The sequence below is a fragment of the Thermobia domestica genome, chromosome 10 (genome assembly GCF_964235325.1).
Source record: "Thermobia domestica chromosome 10, izTheDome1.hap1.1, whole genome shotgun sequence".
Taxonomy (NCBI): domain Eukaryota; kingdom Metazoa; phylum Arthropoda; class Insecta; order Zygentoma; family Lepismatidae; genus Thermobia; species Thermobia domestica.
Window position 1 is genome coordinate 219,701,105 of NC_137463.1, and position 17,242 is coordinate 219,718,346.

A 17,242-nucleotide genomic window follows, 5' to 3' on the forward strand; every position below is an offset into this window, starting at 1 on the left:
CGAGACGGAAACCGAGACCTATAATTTTCTTCAAGATCTCGACCGGTACTTCGAGGTCACTGGGGTACCGGACGAGATGAGACTAAGCTTCATTCCTCGAGCTGTCCGGAACACATGTTACCAATGGTTCCAGGTGAACCGAAGCAAAATTCAAACTTATGAAGATTTCGTGTGTGAATTTAGGAAATGCTACCTAAGTGAAGAGCGGTTGGCTAACTTAAGAGCTAACATTTTAACTTCCCACTTTGACAGTAGAGTGAACAAATCCCCTGCAGAATATCTGTTGGATTTGCTGCACAAAAACAGCATTTTGGAGCCACGCATGTCAGATGCGACGTTATTGAAGGTACTCCCACGGCATTTTCCCAATTGGCTATTTAGGGCAATAGTCTCGTCTCGCCCCAAAACCATTGCTGAACTTTTGAATTTGGTCCAAGAACTGCAGTCGTCGATGACTAATCGAGACCAGTTCTATCAACAGAACCCGAGGAAAGGGGTCAACATGCTCCAGGTGAGCATAGACGCAGAGGATAATAACCCCTCAGGCCTTAGCGGTAAGCACGTGGCTCGTAAGAAAAACAGAACACGAGATAACCAGCGTCCTCACCAGAGACGTAGACACAACAACGGTCGTGTAGCCCGCAGTAGGAGGGGCGGAATGCGCAGTGCGGATAGACAGCAAGGGAATTCCTTCCATCGAGAAGAGGAGGAAATACAACTTCTCGAACGCTATGACCGTGCGCCCCCTCCTCCCACTCAGAATACAAACAATACCAGGAGTAACCAATCCTCATCTCCTTCTTCAAGGGAATGAGGATTGGCCGCATATACTTGTGACAGCGATAGGAAGGACACGGTGAGAACTTGTCCAACCGAGTTGGCAAAATTACATTCCAAGTATGTGCGACATTTTGAAGATAACGTAGAAAATAAACATGATGATAACTCTTGCGAAACCGCAGTGAAAGAAATTTTTGTAAATGAAGAAGAAAAAGAAGAAGAAAATTGTAATTTATGTTTAGAGATAAAATCAAAGAAGCATTGCAATGAAGGCATGTTTGAAAATAAATTAACCTTACTTAGTAGGAACGGAGAACATATTGATCTAGATAGGGAAATCTATGAAGAAGTGAATGGCATATTTAAGAATTTGTTTGACTCATGTAATGATGCATTACCTGCTAATAACGTCATCTCACTACCAGAGATACAAGTGTGTTTGTTTGGAAAAGACGTAAATTGTTTATTGGACACTGGAGCTACTTGCTCTGCAATTTCAAAAGAAATTTGGGACACCGTCTCAAATAGCCACCCCCCACCCGCATTTCTGAGTGCGAAGAATATACGGGTAACGTCCGCTTTTGGTAGTAAATCAGCGACGATCATTGGCCAAACCCTGTTAGTCATTGAGATACAAGGGAAGGAATTTCATACTCTAGGTATTATAATTTCAGGTCTGAACAGATCTTTGATTTTAGGATCCAACTTTTTTACCGAATCTCGTGCCGTGTTAGACTATGACACCGGCCTTCTACATCTCAAACATCCTCATGATGTAGAAGTTGCATTTAGATCAGTAGATTGCGAGACTGAGGATCTAGTAGTTCGTTGTTTGGAGTTAAATGGAGAGTGCCAAAAACCATTTAGTATTATGGATGAGGTAGATAATTTTGAGTGTAATTTTTCCCCGTCAGACGAAAGACGGAAGGCCATACGGGTTAGTGCACAGAATGAGCCTAAGACCTGCAGAGATAAGGCAGCTCGTGCCCCAAACTTGGACGATGGAAGATTCCCAAGTGCCCAAGAAATGGCAGTTCACGTATTCCCACCAGAAGAGTGGATGAAAGTGAAAACTCGCGCCTCCATTTCAGAGATAGAGGAGTTTGTATCGAACTACTCAGATCTCTCAGCCTCCCAAAGAGAGAGTTTGAAAGCTGTGCTTCTCAAGCATGAAGCACTTTTTGATGTCAAGCCAGGTTGCATAGCTAACTACGAGCATGAGATTGGAGTAACGGACGAACGTCCAATCAAGACAAAACTCTATCCTTACCCTAAGAGATTTAGAAACTTAGTATCCAATGAAATTTCGAGATGGGAAGCATGGGGTGTGATTAAGAAACAGCCTACAGCGTATATTAATCCTCTGGTAGTGACACCGAAGAGTGACGGACGTATTCGAGTCTGTATCGATGGCCGATCTCTGGCCAAAATATCTGGTGATCTTTCTGACAGACCAATGCCACCCCTATCAGTTCTCCAGGACATTTGCGATAATTCTTGGTTTAGCTGCGTCGATGCAACCGAAATGTTTTTACAAATCAAAGTTAAGGAAAGCGACCAAAAATACTTAGGATTCCTACATGAAGGCATATCTTATGTCTTTCAGAAACTTCCGTTTGGGACGAAACAAAGCCTTGCTTCTTGCGTCAGAGCTTTAGATATGCTGATAGGATCTGAAGCTAGAGAGTACTGCGGCGCATATGTTGATGATCTAATTTTGGCCGACAGGAGCTTCAATGATCATATTGTACACCTCGACAGAGTGTTGGGTTTACTCACTGCGGGCGGCCTAACTCTCAGGCTGAAAAAATGCAATTTCGCAAGGAAAAGCTTAACCTACTTGGTTTTCATCTTTCTCAATCCGGTATCGGTAAAGATCCGGAGAAAGTGAAGTCGGTGTTGGTTTTCAGAACACCCCGGAACGTAAAGGAACTGCGTTCCTTCATTGGCTACTGCCAGTATTAAAGATGCTCCAGCATGAAAACTCAGAAGTTCTCCATCCGTTGTTCCACCTACCGAAGAAGAAGAAAAAATACCGATGCAATAGTATCACACATTGATGCATCGAACCCCGGACTTGACACATGTGTAAATAGTGTTAGTGCTATTGTGTATTTTAGTGAACTAGTGTATTAGTGTATTTGTATATGTAGGAGAATTTATGTTGATTCAGGTTTATGTAAAGTTAGGGAATCCTGAATTCTCTATATTTAGCTTTGTTTATTGGTATTGCTGTGTATTGTGTTTACTTTTAATTTACCTTGTATGTTTTGTTTTTTTCTTTTCACTGTTTGTGGGATTATTTTTTTTTCAAGAACAAAAAATGTGCCCTCTTTATGATCTACGTCCTGTACTAGCAAGTACAGCACCTAGAATCATAGGGGGGAAATACTGTAGAAGGCCAATGCCCTTCTCCATCATCTGCATATCAAAATGCAGATGAGGGGCACATTTACATATCTATATGTAAATAAGATCATTTTTCGATACAATTAATTGCTTAAATATTAGCATATTTATTGAATATTATCTAGGTATTATGAGTAAATTGTGTAAAACACTGAGCGTAGTACGGAAATATTAATACAATATTGTATTATATTGTATTTATTCATTTATGTTTATTTCCTTTATAGGCTAATTATATTGTACTTTACCGCTTGCATCTAATTACTGGGTCATTGCTTAATGTATAGCATACATGGGGATGAAGGGAGAATGATATAAAATACTCTACGATGGACAAATTAATGGAAGAAATAAGCATATTCTATAGGAATCATGCATTGAGTTTTCGTACCATGGAAGACGGAGCTAGCGCTGACAGAGGATTTTTTTTCTCTGTGTCTCTCACGACTTCTTGTCGCCTAGACTTCTATATGTGAGGTCCTCACGACTCACCACTTCAAGAAATCACTAGATGAGGAACTAAATAAGACTCATTATACACAGGAGGGATCCTACGCCCTTCCTTAGTGAATAGACACTGATTTGGAAACAGTGGGTATAGACGCACAACTGCTATTGTGTAAAAAGTTGTAAAATTTTTAGCGTCAACATGTGAGTTTTTGGATTTCTATAGGTGTGATTTTGTGTGCAGCAAGCTCTAGCGTCTCTTCCGCCCCCCTCTTTACCAAGGACCGATAACGTCAGCGAACGGACCTAGTTTTTTTCCCAAGATGCATAGCCAGTTTAAAATGTTTTACTCTATTTTGACTTACTTTTCATGTAAAATATTAATATTAACGTATTACGCTCAATCGTTCTTGGAAATACCGTACAAAATTCCTGATTAATTTTATCAACGTGTATCTCATCCGCACAAGACATTTGGATCTTGTAATTGTCTAAATTAAATACTAACAAAGATGTTTCCTCACTCCCACTCCATACAAACATGGATGCCATTAGTAGCAGACAACTTGAAGGACAGCCGCAGGAAATTGGGCTTATTTCTGTTACTGGGGAGATGACAGTTTATGTCTAATATATCAATATATTCTATGTATATTTAACTTTATTTCAGTGTATTATAACATGTAATTTTCCTATTCATAGTGTTGTTATAAGTGTAGATAATTATATTGTTTTAAATAACTCTCATAGACTTCTGCTGGGAGCAGAAGGTTCCAAGTTGGCCGTCATTTTAAGTAAAGCAGCACCTGTCAAAGGGTGCAGGAACAATCTGCCACAAGAAGCGGCTGAACTGGTGGTATTTGCAGAAAGGGCCACCCGGAAGCTCGCCTCAGGCACAAAACCTTTTGTTACAGACTCGAAAGGAAGCGAGTTTCTTCCTTTCTTGGTTTTTGTGCGGGAGATATACTTGTTTTTTGGTGGTGAACAAGGAAAGTTCATTCTCTGATCTGGAAGTGGAAACACGTACAATCATAGTAAAGAAGTCATCTCTACTTCTTTGCTTAACGGTTAGTGATATCCCAGGAACGTGAGAACATTTTCGGTCCCCGTGGATATTCCTGTTGAAATACATCATTTGGTGTATTCGGAACGCGTGTGAGTGATAAACTTTGTCTATACTAATCACTATTGAGTGTGAATTAAAGAATGTGTTGAACAGTGCACTTACCTAAGCAGTGGAAACTTAGTCATACAAGTTAACTGCAATTTATAATGGAGAGTTACGTTTAATAATTATTATTTTTTTTTAAACTGAAAACTTGTAGGAGAAGAACTAAAAGTAGACATCGTGTCTAATACCCACCTATAGTATGGGAAAACATTTACACGTCCAGTATGACAGTGAAAACGTAAAAGTAATATCTCTCAGTTGAGATATTTTAAGGCCTGTAACGTCACAAACACAGTGCCTTCCTTGGACTTTCTGAACAAGGTTCCAAGCATTTGTAATGCTTGCTTTCATGGACATACCACCTGTCCGCATCCAGAGAATTCATCGTCCAGCCTATTAAACATTTAACAGGAACATTCACCCCCTACAGTGAAATGGGAATGTGGAAGGACATGGTGACTTTTTGCTAGAACTGTGTACGTGAACGATTAATCAGCTACAGGAACAGTGCAGTGAACATACAAAATATATGATCAATTTAACTTTTTTTTATCTTCATTTAACGTGTTGCCTAAATTGATATTTTTGTGTGATAATATTTTCTCCTCTCTGAGACTGACAGAGACAATGAACTCATCAACTGAGGAGTAAAGAAATTTGTATAAATGTTCTTTTAATTTTTCTAAGGTCAACCAGACCTTAAATAATAAGTTTTCGTCCTCCCTCCTTTTATTTTCTAATATAGTGAAACAAGTGTTTGTGTATATATATATCAAGATATATCATAGTGTCAGTGTGTTAGTAGTGCACTACATAAGAAGTTTTAGTATCAGTGTATTGGAGTGTTATCATCAACATCCATAATCATCTTGATGTTTCATTATCTTGGAAATAAACCGCCATCTCTAATCAGAATTTGTGTTGAAGTCAATTTGCTGCAGGGTGAGTACCTACTGCTAATGAAAATGTTCTGTTTCAGGAGTGTGAGACAAGGAAGCATTTTCCCTTGTGGTGTGTATGTCTGACCAGCTCTCTGAATGAGGCCCAGAGAGAATATTATGCCAAGAGAACCAAACTATCAGTCATGAGTATAGTGAGTTTTTAGTAACAGGCTGCTACCTGTTACTTAAAGTAAAAAAAAAAAATTTAACCCATTTGGTATTTCTAAACAACTCACTATAGTAGCATCCTGGCCATGACTGTTGAGCAGATAACCCTGAGATCTGTTGTTCTCAATAACTAAAAATTTTATGCTCTACCGATTTACTTGTGGCAGTGGCGGCCTTCACAGGAGAGCACCCTCATCTCCAAGAAGGGAAGTACTTCTTCAGATGTTGGTAATTTGCATTTTATGTAAATTTTCTCTGTTATTTTGAATATTCCCAGCCACTCCACCTTTTTTACTTAAGTTATTTGTGTTGGTGTTCTTGGTAACCTTGGTTTCGGCTCTGGCTACCTGCACCTCACAGCTTCCGTGGTCCTAATAATTCGCATGATTTGGAACTCTACCTTAATTTCACGATCTGTAAATAAACTCACTTGTATTATTATTACATAATTGTTAGTCTTTAATCATTGAATGTATGAAGAAGAGCATTGCGTATGAAGTATTCATTATTTGAACGCTCTGGCTACATAAACAATACAAAGTAAAAGGCCCGGTATCTTCCAGGGAAAACGAACATACGAAACAATGACTTATGTGTCTCCAGAGTTAGACTCCATAGAATAATACACCGAATGTTTCTTTTCTTTGGCCAAAACACACTATTAAATCCTAAAAACAGTATAAAATGTGTTAACATAGTTAGAATTAGGAATTAGTTTTCTGGGCTATCAGCATCTAAGACCATGTTAGCCCATCACGTAAGGGCGGGGTGAAAAGTTCTCGGCCTGACAATGAAAGATTGCGAATTTTAGTTCAAAAATGATTGTATTTTTCGACATAATCTCCCTTAACTTCAATACACTTGATTCAGCGTTTCGCCAACATCAGTACTCCTTCCCAGAAATGAGAGTCTGGATGGTTGTGAATATAGTCATCCACGACCCTCTCAACTTCTTCATTCGATGTGAAGCGCTGCCCAGAAAGAAATTTCTTCAAGTTTTGGAACAGATAGAAGTCCGATGGTGCCAAATCAGAAGAATATGGGGGATGGTCGAGCAAATCGTACCCCAAATCCCGCAGTTTTCCCATCGCCAACGCACCCTTGTGCACAGGTGCGTTGTCCTCGTGAAAGATGTTTTTCTTCTCTTCAAGCCAGGCCTCTTCTCGCGAATTTTGGCATCCAGCTGGTCAAGAAAGGTGGAGTAATATTCGCCTGTAGTTGTTCTCCCTTTTGCAAGGTAATCAATTAACAGGATCCCTGTCGCATCCCAAAACTCACTGGCCATGACCTTTCCGGCCGATAGGATCATCTTCGCTTTCTTCGGCGCTGCACCACCGGCTTCCACCCACTGCTTCGACTGTTGTTTCATTTCTGGCGTGTAGTGGTGAACCCACGTCTCATCGATTGTCAAAAATCGGTGGGATCACATTTGAATCGGTCCAAAGATTGCTGCGAAAGTCACTTTCGCATTTGTTTTTGGTCGGCAGTCAGCAAATGCGGAATCCATCTTGCGCAGAGCTTTCGCATCCCTAGTTCTTTATGCAAAATGTTTCGCACCAGTTCCTCCGTTATCCCCACACTCTCAGCTATTTCACTCACCTTCACTCGCCTGTCGTCCAACACGATATCATGCACTTGTTCGATTGTTTTCGGTGTGGTTGCAGTTTTCGCTCTTCCTTCACGTGGGTCATCTTCGAGAGATGTGCGACCACGTTTAAATTCAGCTGCCCACTTTTTAACGGTTGACATAGAAGGAGCAGAGTCCCCGTAAACTTTTGTCTATTTCGGATGAATTTCCGTAGGGGTTAATCCATCGAAAACGAAAAAAAAAAAATGATTACCGCACGATATTCAAGTTTATCCATTTTCACGACTAACACGCAAGATGTCTACCTGCAACAATGCCTGAACACAAACTACTTAAGAGAACAAATTGACACTTGTTATACGAACAACCGAAAAGCGCCCCCAGGCAAGAACAATAAAGTTTTGCTTATTGGAGTGCCATCTCTGGGTCAGGCCGAGAACTTTTCACCCCACCCTCGTATGAGGGATGACGTCCCTCGGCGATCACACTACCCGAGGAAAGGGAAGGAAGAAAGGGTTGGGAAGGGAAAAAAAGCTTCCTGGAAACTGTATGTTAGTTATCATCCCGGCATTTGCCTGGTGTGAATGAGGAAAACCCACGAAAACGTTACTCATGATAGCTGGGCTGAAAAAGCTTTTGCACTTTTTTGACCGAGTGTAATGTTGTTAACATAGTGACAACGGCAATGCCATTCCATGTCAGACCAGATATAAGACCATCTCAGTGGCGTATTTAGGGGGGCTTCCGGGTTTAAGCCCTCCCCGAAATCTTACTTACTATAGTAAAGTATATGAAATATCTTGCAGAATTTTCACATTTTCAGGCAAAGCCCCCCTGAAAGTTAGTAAAGCCCCCCCCCCCGAAACAAAATCGTAAATACGCCGCTGGACCATCTGTATTCTTTCTCTTCTAAACATAATCTAGTACTACCAGATTTTCTAAGAATATAGGTGGCAGTAATTAACAAACTTACCGTCTTTTTGGGTGCAGAATAATACTACATAGACGAATTGGACCCCACCCCCAGAAAAGTAAAATTTGGGTAGCTTCCAAAAACAATCTGGGTGCCCGCTTCGACCCAAGTGACCCAGGCAACTCTTATCCCGTACAATCACTGTTTTAGACAGTTACAAGTAAATTGGAATCTATAGATTATGAAAATTTAGTATTGGAAAATATTTTTCTTTTCTTGATAAAAATATCGGTATATGACGTAAAATGCACATAATATCATGGAATACTTTGCTGCAAATTTCTATGTATAAACTAAGTACGTAGTCTTGTCATAGATGTTAATGACTAGCTTTTGTGAACGCAGCATTGAACATACGGATTCCACAGGCTATAGAGTTAGTTAGTTGGTTGGTCTTGTGATTTATTTCAACGAGATTGTGCAGCGTACAGTTCTTTCATTACAGACCAGAGTGAACATGCAATTTAAGTTCTCACTGCTGCCATCTGTTATCGGAGAATAGAACTCGGTGTTATTTCTTCTTTACCGAAGTCTACAAATAGGTGAAGAATTTGTCGAACACTCATGCGATATTATGTAAAATGAAATGAAATCTTTGAGTTTTACGTCCCACGGTTATGCCGGTTAGGTTAAAGGAGACGGTGATGATGAGAGATGAGTGAAATGGTGGAATGAATAAAGTGGGAGGAAACGGGAGTACCCCGAGAAAACCCACGAGCACGGTGTTTGTCCACCACAAAGTTCACTTGGCGGGGGCTGGGATCGAACCCGGGACCCCAAGCACCAGAGGTGAACGCTCTACCACTGAGCCACCGTGCCCCCGATAATATTATGTAATTAGAAGTCAGAGGAACCAGGATTCCATAGCAAATCAATGGACCACAGAATGAAACTGTGGTCGTTGACAGGTTCTTTCAATTTTCAGTACTAAGGGACCATTGCTTTCCTTAACAAAATATTCTAGTTACACCAATACTCGCGACAATAAAAGTTTGCAGGGTTGGGGAAACGTCTGATTTGTTTGGGATGGCTTTTGGAAGATAGTTAGTATCGACTTCAAGCTAGGTATTTTAATCACATCAATTTAATTAAAGATGTAGATAAATTGCTGTTCTGTTCAAGATCTCTTGTTGTCGCGAATTCTGTCGAAGAATTTGAAGCTCAAAATATACAAAACGATAATCATGCCTATTGTTCTGTATGGTTGCGAAACATGGTCACTTACTCTGAGGGAAGAACATAGACCGAAAGTATTTGAGAACAAGATCCTGAGACGAATATTCGGACCTAAGAGGAATGGGAATGGGGAATGGCGAAACTTCATAACGAGGAACTACATAATTTATATGGTTTACCCAACATTGTTATGGCCGTCAAGTCTAGGAGGCTTAGGTGGGAGGGTCATGTAGCTAGAATGGAAGAAAGTAGAAACGCTTTCAAAGTCTTGACTGGAAGACCAATCGGAAAACGACCATTAGGAAGACCTAGGCGCAGATGGGAGGACAATATTAACATAGATCTCGCAGAGATTGGAATACAAAGTAGAAACTGGATGCAGTTAGCTAAGGATAGAAGTCAGTGGAGAGCTTTTGTGAACGCGGCATTGAACCTCCGGGTTCCATAGGCCATAGAGTTAGTTAGTTAGATAAATTGCTGTGGAGGTGTGGAGGTAAATTGCTTTATTTTTTTAAAACCAAAAGTAGAGAATCTTCTGTATTTTTATTATTACACTTTCATTAGACAGACCCAAGTGTGACCACGGCAAACATCTTATCAGCTGACGGGAATGGAATCATAAGAACGCTGTGTGTTAATGAAATTCATTTACACGAAATTGAAACGACAGTTAAAAACTTTCAATACAGAACAGCTGTAGGACTTGTGTGGGTCATACTGATGGGACATTTTGAATACTGCGAGTAATAACAGTCATACATGTTTTTCAAATAGCTTCACAGAAGGTGTAATGATGGGAGTTAATGTTTCTTTCATTCTTGCAAGGAATCGTGATGTGGACGGCCGTTGAAATTTCGTACGTCGTGGAGACGTTCTTCAGTAGGAGAAACTTAATCATAACAGCACAACGGCGCGCCATTTCTATCATTTTAAGAAACAGGTACACTCATGTCCAAAATTATTGTCGCATGCCTATAAATATGTTATTGTAGGAATATAATTTAGTAACGAATTCTCCCGGTATTTCTTATAATGTTAGTATGTGCATAATCGGCAAAGACAGGTATATGGCATATTTCATGTCAAAAGAACAGTAAACAAGAACAATAAAACGAAAATAGAACTTTCTTGTCCATTTAGCAACATTTTGTTTTACTCTTTCTAATTTTCTTGTTTATAAATCTTTTAATTATAAAATATACTTTTCACATAGTATAATTTTGGACATGAGTGTACCATAGCACTATTCGAAAGGTCATACCACGTGCTGTTCACAACTTTCGTGAGACCACAAACGTGAACAAAAAACGGTCCCCTGGGAGACCTCGATTGTCGCGTAGTGCAAAAAACATTGAACGTGTGTCCAATGCCATGGACCAAAGTCCAAACAAGTTAACTTGGCCATTGTGTCGTGAAGTGCATATTGTGTCAACCAGTGTGTGGCGAATCCTTAAAAAGGACTTACAACTGTATCCATACAAGCTACAGGTGGTGCATAAATTGTTCGACCAAGACGACTAAGATAAGGTTTAACGAACACATTCTGTGATTGGCTAATCACTGAAGGTGATTACTTTGCGCAATCTTATCGGTCCCTCGATGCTCATTTCCACCTCAGTGCTTATGTAAATAAACAAAACTGTCAATTCTGGATTAAACAAAATGTACAACTGTTGCATGAAACGCCATTGCTTAGTGCCAAGATTACTGTATAGTGTGCAGTGAGTCATGCCTGTGTGATAGGTCCCTATTTTCTAGAACGAACATAATGACACCATCATAGTCACCGTTAAGTGGTACAACACAATATTATAAACATTTTTCATTCCCGAAATGGGACGGCTTGGCCTAAGAGGCATGTGGATCATCCAGGATGGTGCTACCAGTCATACTGCACTTATGTTAATGACAACTCTTCGACAGCATGTCCCGGGACATTTTATCTTAAGATTCAGTGATATCCATTAGCAGTTCAGATCCACCCGATCTAACTCCACCGAACTATTTCCTGTGGGGTTATCTAAAGGAGAAGCTGTATATCACAAAGCCCGCTACTATTAATGAACTGAAGGACAGCATCCAAAAGGTGATAGCAGCCATCCCTGCCAAAATTCTGAGCCAAACTATGCTAAACATGATTGTTAGAGCCAAAGATGACAAGTCATCAAAGAACACATCTATCAATCACTCAAGGCAATATTTATTTACGAAGAAATGAAGAGCAATGGAACAAATACCACCAACCTTACACCCCTTGTTTCTCTACACCACGAGGGCATGTTTAAAGGAACAAATATGGGCTGAAATCCTCGTGCCTGTCCAGCACATTCTAACCCCTTTTGAGTGAGGTTAGGAAACGTCACCTAAGGGCTGGAAGACAGTGTTGACCACACTACCTTTAATTTCGGAGTACGCTCAGCTCATCACATGCGTCTGCAAGAAAGGTCGTCTACGGCACAGCGAATATAAAAGAACAAAATCTTATGTATACTGGACTCTGAGCACGCAGTGGTAATTGTGTTTAGTAGCCATGAAAAAAATGTTTGTACTTCTACTGACGTATAGTTTGTTTAAAGAAATTCTTGAAGTAAGATAACAATGGTATATTAATGTGGTATGCATGATATGCGGAGCTCGGATTTTTTCAGTTTATAATATATTCTGAACGAAAAGGTAAGATTTCTCATGTAAGGATGATCCTACCAACCCTCTACAACTGCGTGGACGTGGGGTTATGGTAGTCAAGCCCATTTTGGAACCTAAGAGTGAAAGGAAAATACAAGGGCGAAAATGTAATCCCTCTCTCGGTTTACACTTTTACTCCTCTCCCTGGGAGAAAAGTATGTTTACGAACTTAGGGACCCAAGATTTAACCACCTGTCTCGGTACACTTGATACACTTCACCTATACCTGTTGAGTGAATTGCAACATAAATTTATGAAAGAACAACACAGATTCTAGATTTTTTTTAAAAAAAATCAATATAGTAAAAATTTAAAAACGCCTATACTCCCCTCCCGCTGCAGATCTGGAGCGGATGCCTCCACTTCTCAAAATGTTCCGGATGGTCCACAGGACCTATGTATCAAACGCCATCTTTTAATCACAAAGTTCATACTGTTTTCCCTTATGTACTGACAGGCAAGGAAGGTGTTTTCATGATATAGACCAGGAAGATAGTGCAGATGAGAATTTTCATATATCGTAATGACTTTTAGCCCTTTTGGTCTGTAATGTTCATCTTTTTTCACGAAATACTTTCCGAAGATCCCAAAACGCATTAATATTGTATTCAGAAATACCCTACTGTTCTTTGCATGTTTATCTGCATTGAGAAAAAATTGTACCTGGCGTACATAAAATCGTATGTTAAATTTGTACATCCTGTATTTTTTGGACGTAACGTACAGCAAACGTATAACTGAAAACGCATGTTTTATAATACTTTCTGTATAAGTGTTCCATCTATACGTACTTTCGTATGAAACAATACAGGCAGTCAGGATTCCATATACAAATGAACGTATATAACATATACACCATGTGATCAAAAGTATCCGGACACCCACAAAAACATACGTTTTTCATATTAGGTGCATTGTGCTGCCAGGTACTCATTATCAGCGACCTCAGTAGTCATTAGACATCGTGAGAAAGCAGAATGGGGCGCTCCGCGGAACTCACGGACTTCGAACGTGGTCAGGTGATTGGGTGTCACTTGTGTCAGAAGTCTGTATGCGAGATTTCCACACTCCTAAACATCTCTAGCTCCACTGTGTCTGATGTGATAGTGAAGTGGAAACGTGAAGGAACACGTACAGCACAAATGCGTACAGGCCGACCTCGTCTGTTGACTGACAGAGACCGCCGACAGTTGAAGAGGGTCGTAAAGTGTAATAGGCAGATATCTATCCAGACCATCACACAGGCATTTCAAACTGCATCAGGATCCACTCCAAGTACTATGAGTTAGGCGTAAGGTGAGAAAACTTGGATTTCATGGTAGAGCGGCTGCTCATAAGCCAACATCACGCAGGTAAATGCCAAACGACGCCACGATTGGTGTAAGGAGAGTAAACATTGGACGATTGAACAGTGGAAAAACATTGTGTGGAGTGACGAATCACGGTACACAATGTGGCGATCCGATGACAGGGTGTGGGTATGGTGAATGCCCGGTGAACGTCATCTGTTATAGTGTGTAGTACCAACAATAAAATTCGGAGGTGGTAGTGTAATGGTGTGGTCGTGTTTTTCTTGGAGGAGGCTTGCACCTCTTGTTGTTTTGCGTGGCACTCTCACAGCACAGGCCTACATTGATGTTCTAAGCACATTCTTTCTTCCTACTGTTGAAGAGCAATTCGGCGATGGCGATTGCATCTTTCAACACGATCGAGCACCTGTTCATACTGCACGGCCTGTGGTGGAGTGGTTACACGACCATAACATCCCTGTAATGGACTGGCCTGCACAGAGTCCTGACTTGATCCTATAGAACACCTTTGGGATGTTTTGAAACGCCGACTTCGTGCCAGGCCTCACTGACCTACATCGATACCTCTCGTCAGTTCAGCACTCCGTGAAGAATGGGCTACCATTTCCCAAGAAACCTTCCAGCATCAGATTGAAAGTATGCCTGCGAGAGTGGAAGCTGTCATCAAAGCTAGGAGTGGGCCAACACCATATTGAATTCCAGCAGTTCCGATGGTGGGCGTCACGAACTTGTAAGTCATTTTCAGCCAGGTGTCCGGATACTTTTGATCACATAGTGTAGGTGACGAATGTAACATGCATATATGTATGTAATATAAGGAAGACTGTTAGATATCAGACATCCTGCAACGGCATGATGTAAGATCTAAGGGCAGTGCCTATGTAGCATATGGATAATGTATGCTCCGTGCTGATTTCTGTAGTAAGCAAGAGGATTCCGTATATTTGTATATTTGTATTTCCTTATATTGATAGTAGCATTACCCAATCAAACAATGCGCAATCGATAGAGGAGTTAAGAAAAGTGAGAAATCCAAATTTTAACGGGCTGACACCCAGAAACACAGGAGATACAGAGGAAAGAAGGATCTAGAATCATGTGAAGATAGCAATGCAAAAGATAGTTGACACAGAAAGAACTTCAAAATGATTAAGATAATCAAAATGGCATTAACACAACAGTATAGTAAGCAAATATTGTACCCATAGACATTCTCAATAACATCATATGTAATGCAGTGTTGCCAACGGAGCACAAAATGAAGTTTTTTTTAATGGCATGGAATGCAAATTATAATATCTAGCAAATCTAATTATGAATAGAACCATACCTGTGAAGTCTTGTGTACAGTGTTGCCAACGTTTGAGGATAGGACTATATGAATCTTGGATGTAGAAGAGTACATACAGTACACGATTCGCACTAGTTAAAAACCAAAATGAGACCACAAACAAGAATATAATCACTGAAGTACGAAAATAAGGGATGAAGCACAGTGTCGAAGCAGTTTTGCCCAAGTTGAAAATCAGAATAGTATCAAACATAAAACACAAAACTGAAATGATGCATGCGCTAGGATTGACAATTGATTAATAGGCTCACTTTTCTGATGTACGTAATATTGTATCACCTCACACATTATTGGTTTTGTAATAATTTGTGTTCCATGCCATTTAACAAAGCTTTATTTTGTGCTCCGTTGGCAACACTGCATTACATATGATGTTATTGAGAATGTCTGTGGTACAGTGTTTGCTTAGTACACTGTTGTGTAAATGCCATTTTGATTACCTTAATCATTTTGAAGTTCTTTCTGTGTCCGTGTATATTTTGCATTGCTATCTTCACATGAATCTAGATCCTTCTCTCCTCTGTATCTCCTGTGTTTCTGGGTGTCGGCCCGTAAAACTGGATTTCTCACTTTTCTTCACTCCTCTATCGATTGCGCATTGTTTGATTGGGCAATGTTACTATCAATATAAGATGTTCCCTTGTCAGTATGTAAAGCTACATCTTTGTTTTTACTGTACTATACTACGAATGTTTCATTTTAGTTTCAAAAAAGTTGAATATAATTTCTTATTCTTTCCAGATTCGAAAACACATTGATCGACTTGCAAGAGGATTTCTCGAACACTGCAGAAACCGTCTTCCAGTATAGACATCGATTGTATGACTACACATCACTGTTACTAAGGATGTAAGAAGTGTGGTGGTGAATAAGGACAATGAACTGATTCTATAAACCAGGAACTGATTATGTGTGAAACTCTTGCAGAGGCAATAAAACATTTTCTTCGTTGGTTTGAAGATAAAGAAAAGAGTAGTGACCTAAAAGGTTGGTTAACTGTGTGATAAGCACTTGTCGCACTTTTCGTGTTACCATTTGAGACATTAAAGACATTGAATCAAAAGAAATAGTACGTGGTGATTGACTTTGGTGCTGGATATTTCGAATACGAACAAAATAACATTTTTTCAAAAGTTTTTGTTTGTTTATTTGTTTGAAATATATTCTAATATTCAAGTTCCTTAATGTATTGATATTATATATAGTTATGTATTGTTTTAACTGATAACTTCCCTTCAAAATCTTCGATGTTCTTCTGGATTTAATGTAGTACTTGATTTACTTCTTTTAAAAAAATGTTGTCTTATGATTTCTTGTCTTAGATGTTAGAGGTGCTTATTTTTCTGGAATTTTAAACTTAATATTACAAAATGTATTTAAAAAGTAATAAAGCGTATAATATTTTCAGTTGTGCTTCCGTTATTTGGTATGTTGTAATACAATAAATTCGCATTATCTGAATGCTATATTCACAGAGATGGACATTTTGATAAAATCTCACTCAAACTTTAACCTCACAAGATGTTTAAGGTAATGGGGAGTGTTGGGAGGTAGTTACATAAATAAGTATCTACTCAGGACAACTTAAAATACCAGATTAAAGAAGATAAAGAATTGTAAATAATGTGGATTATGATGTTTCATTTATATGTTGTTTCTCTTTTACTGCTTGTTATGTAATTCAATACTAAATACGATTTTTACAGAAAATGATGTCAATATATAAAATTTAGACAACATACACAAATACATACAATAAACATAAATAAAACATTATAGTTCACATTGTTCACAATTCTTGATCTTCTTTTATCATAAATTTTAAGTCTTATCTTAGCCTTATCCATGTAATTACCTCCCAACGGGAAGGAGAAAAAAGGGTATGAAAGGAAGCAAGGAAAATTAGATAATGTAAGTTCATTGTTACAAAATCCATCATCACTGATATTTCTTGCACCGAAGTCTCACTTATCGTTCAATCTTTGGTTTATCTTCAATCTCCCATTTGTCATCGACCCCATAACATTAGTGCTATATTTCATGAAAGTATAGGATGTGGATATTTGGCTTCAACCTCATTAGACTGTTAACCAATTATTTTCTATTTAGTTACTAGCACTTGAAGGAAGGCATGTTTGGACAGTGAGATTTGAGGATGTAATAAAATTTCTGAAAGCCATAATCTCCATACTCAGAACATGTCAAAATCCCAAGCAAATGGACAAATCCGCCAAATGCACGAA

General features: G+C 39.3%; 1 protein-coding gene across 1 annotated transcript in view; it reads left to right on the top strand.

Moving 5' to 3' along the window:
• Window positions 1-16,383, top strand: part of LOC145662179 (uncharacterized) — a 369,228-nt gene extending 352,845 nt beyond the window's left edge. Inside the window, exon 3 of the mRNA XM_081727512.1 lies at window positions 15,741-16,383. Within this exon, the coding sequence (XP_081583638.1) occupies window positions 15,741-15,809 (69 nt within the window). The 3' untranslated portion in view covers window positions 15,810-16,383. The remainder of the gene's footprint in view (window positions 1-15,740) is intronic.
• Window positions 16,384-17,242: the final 859 nt, after the last annotated feature.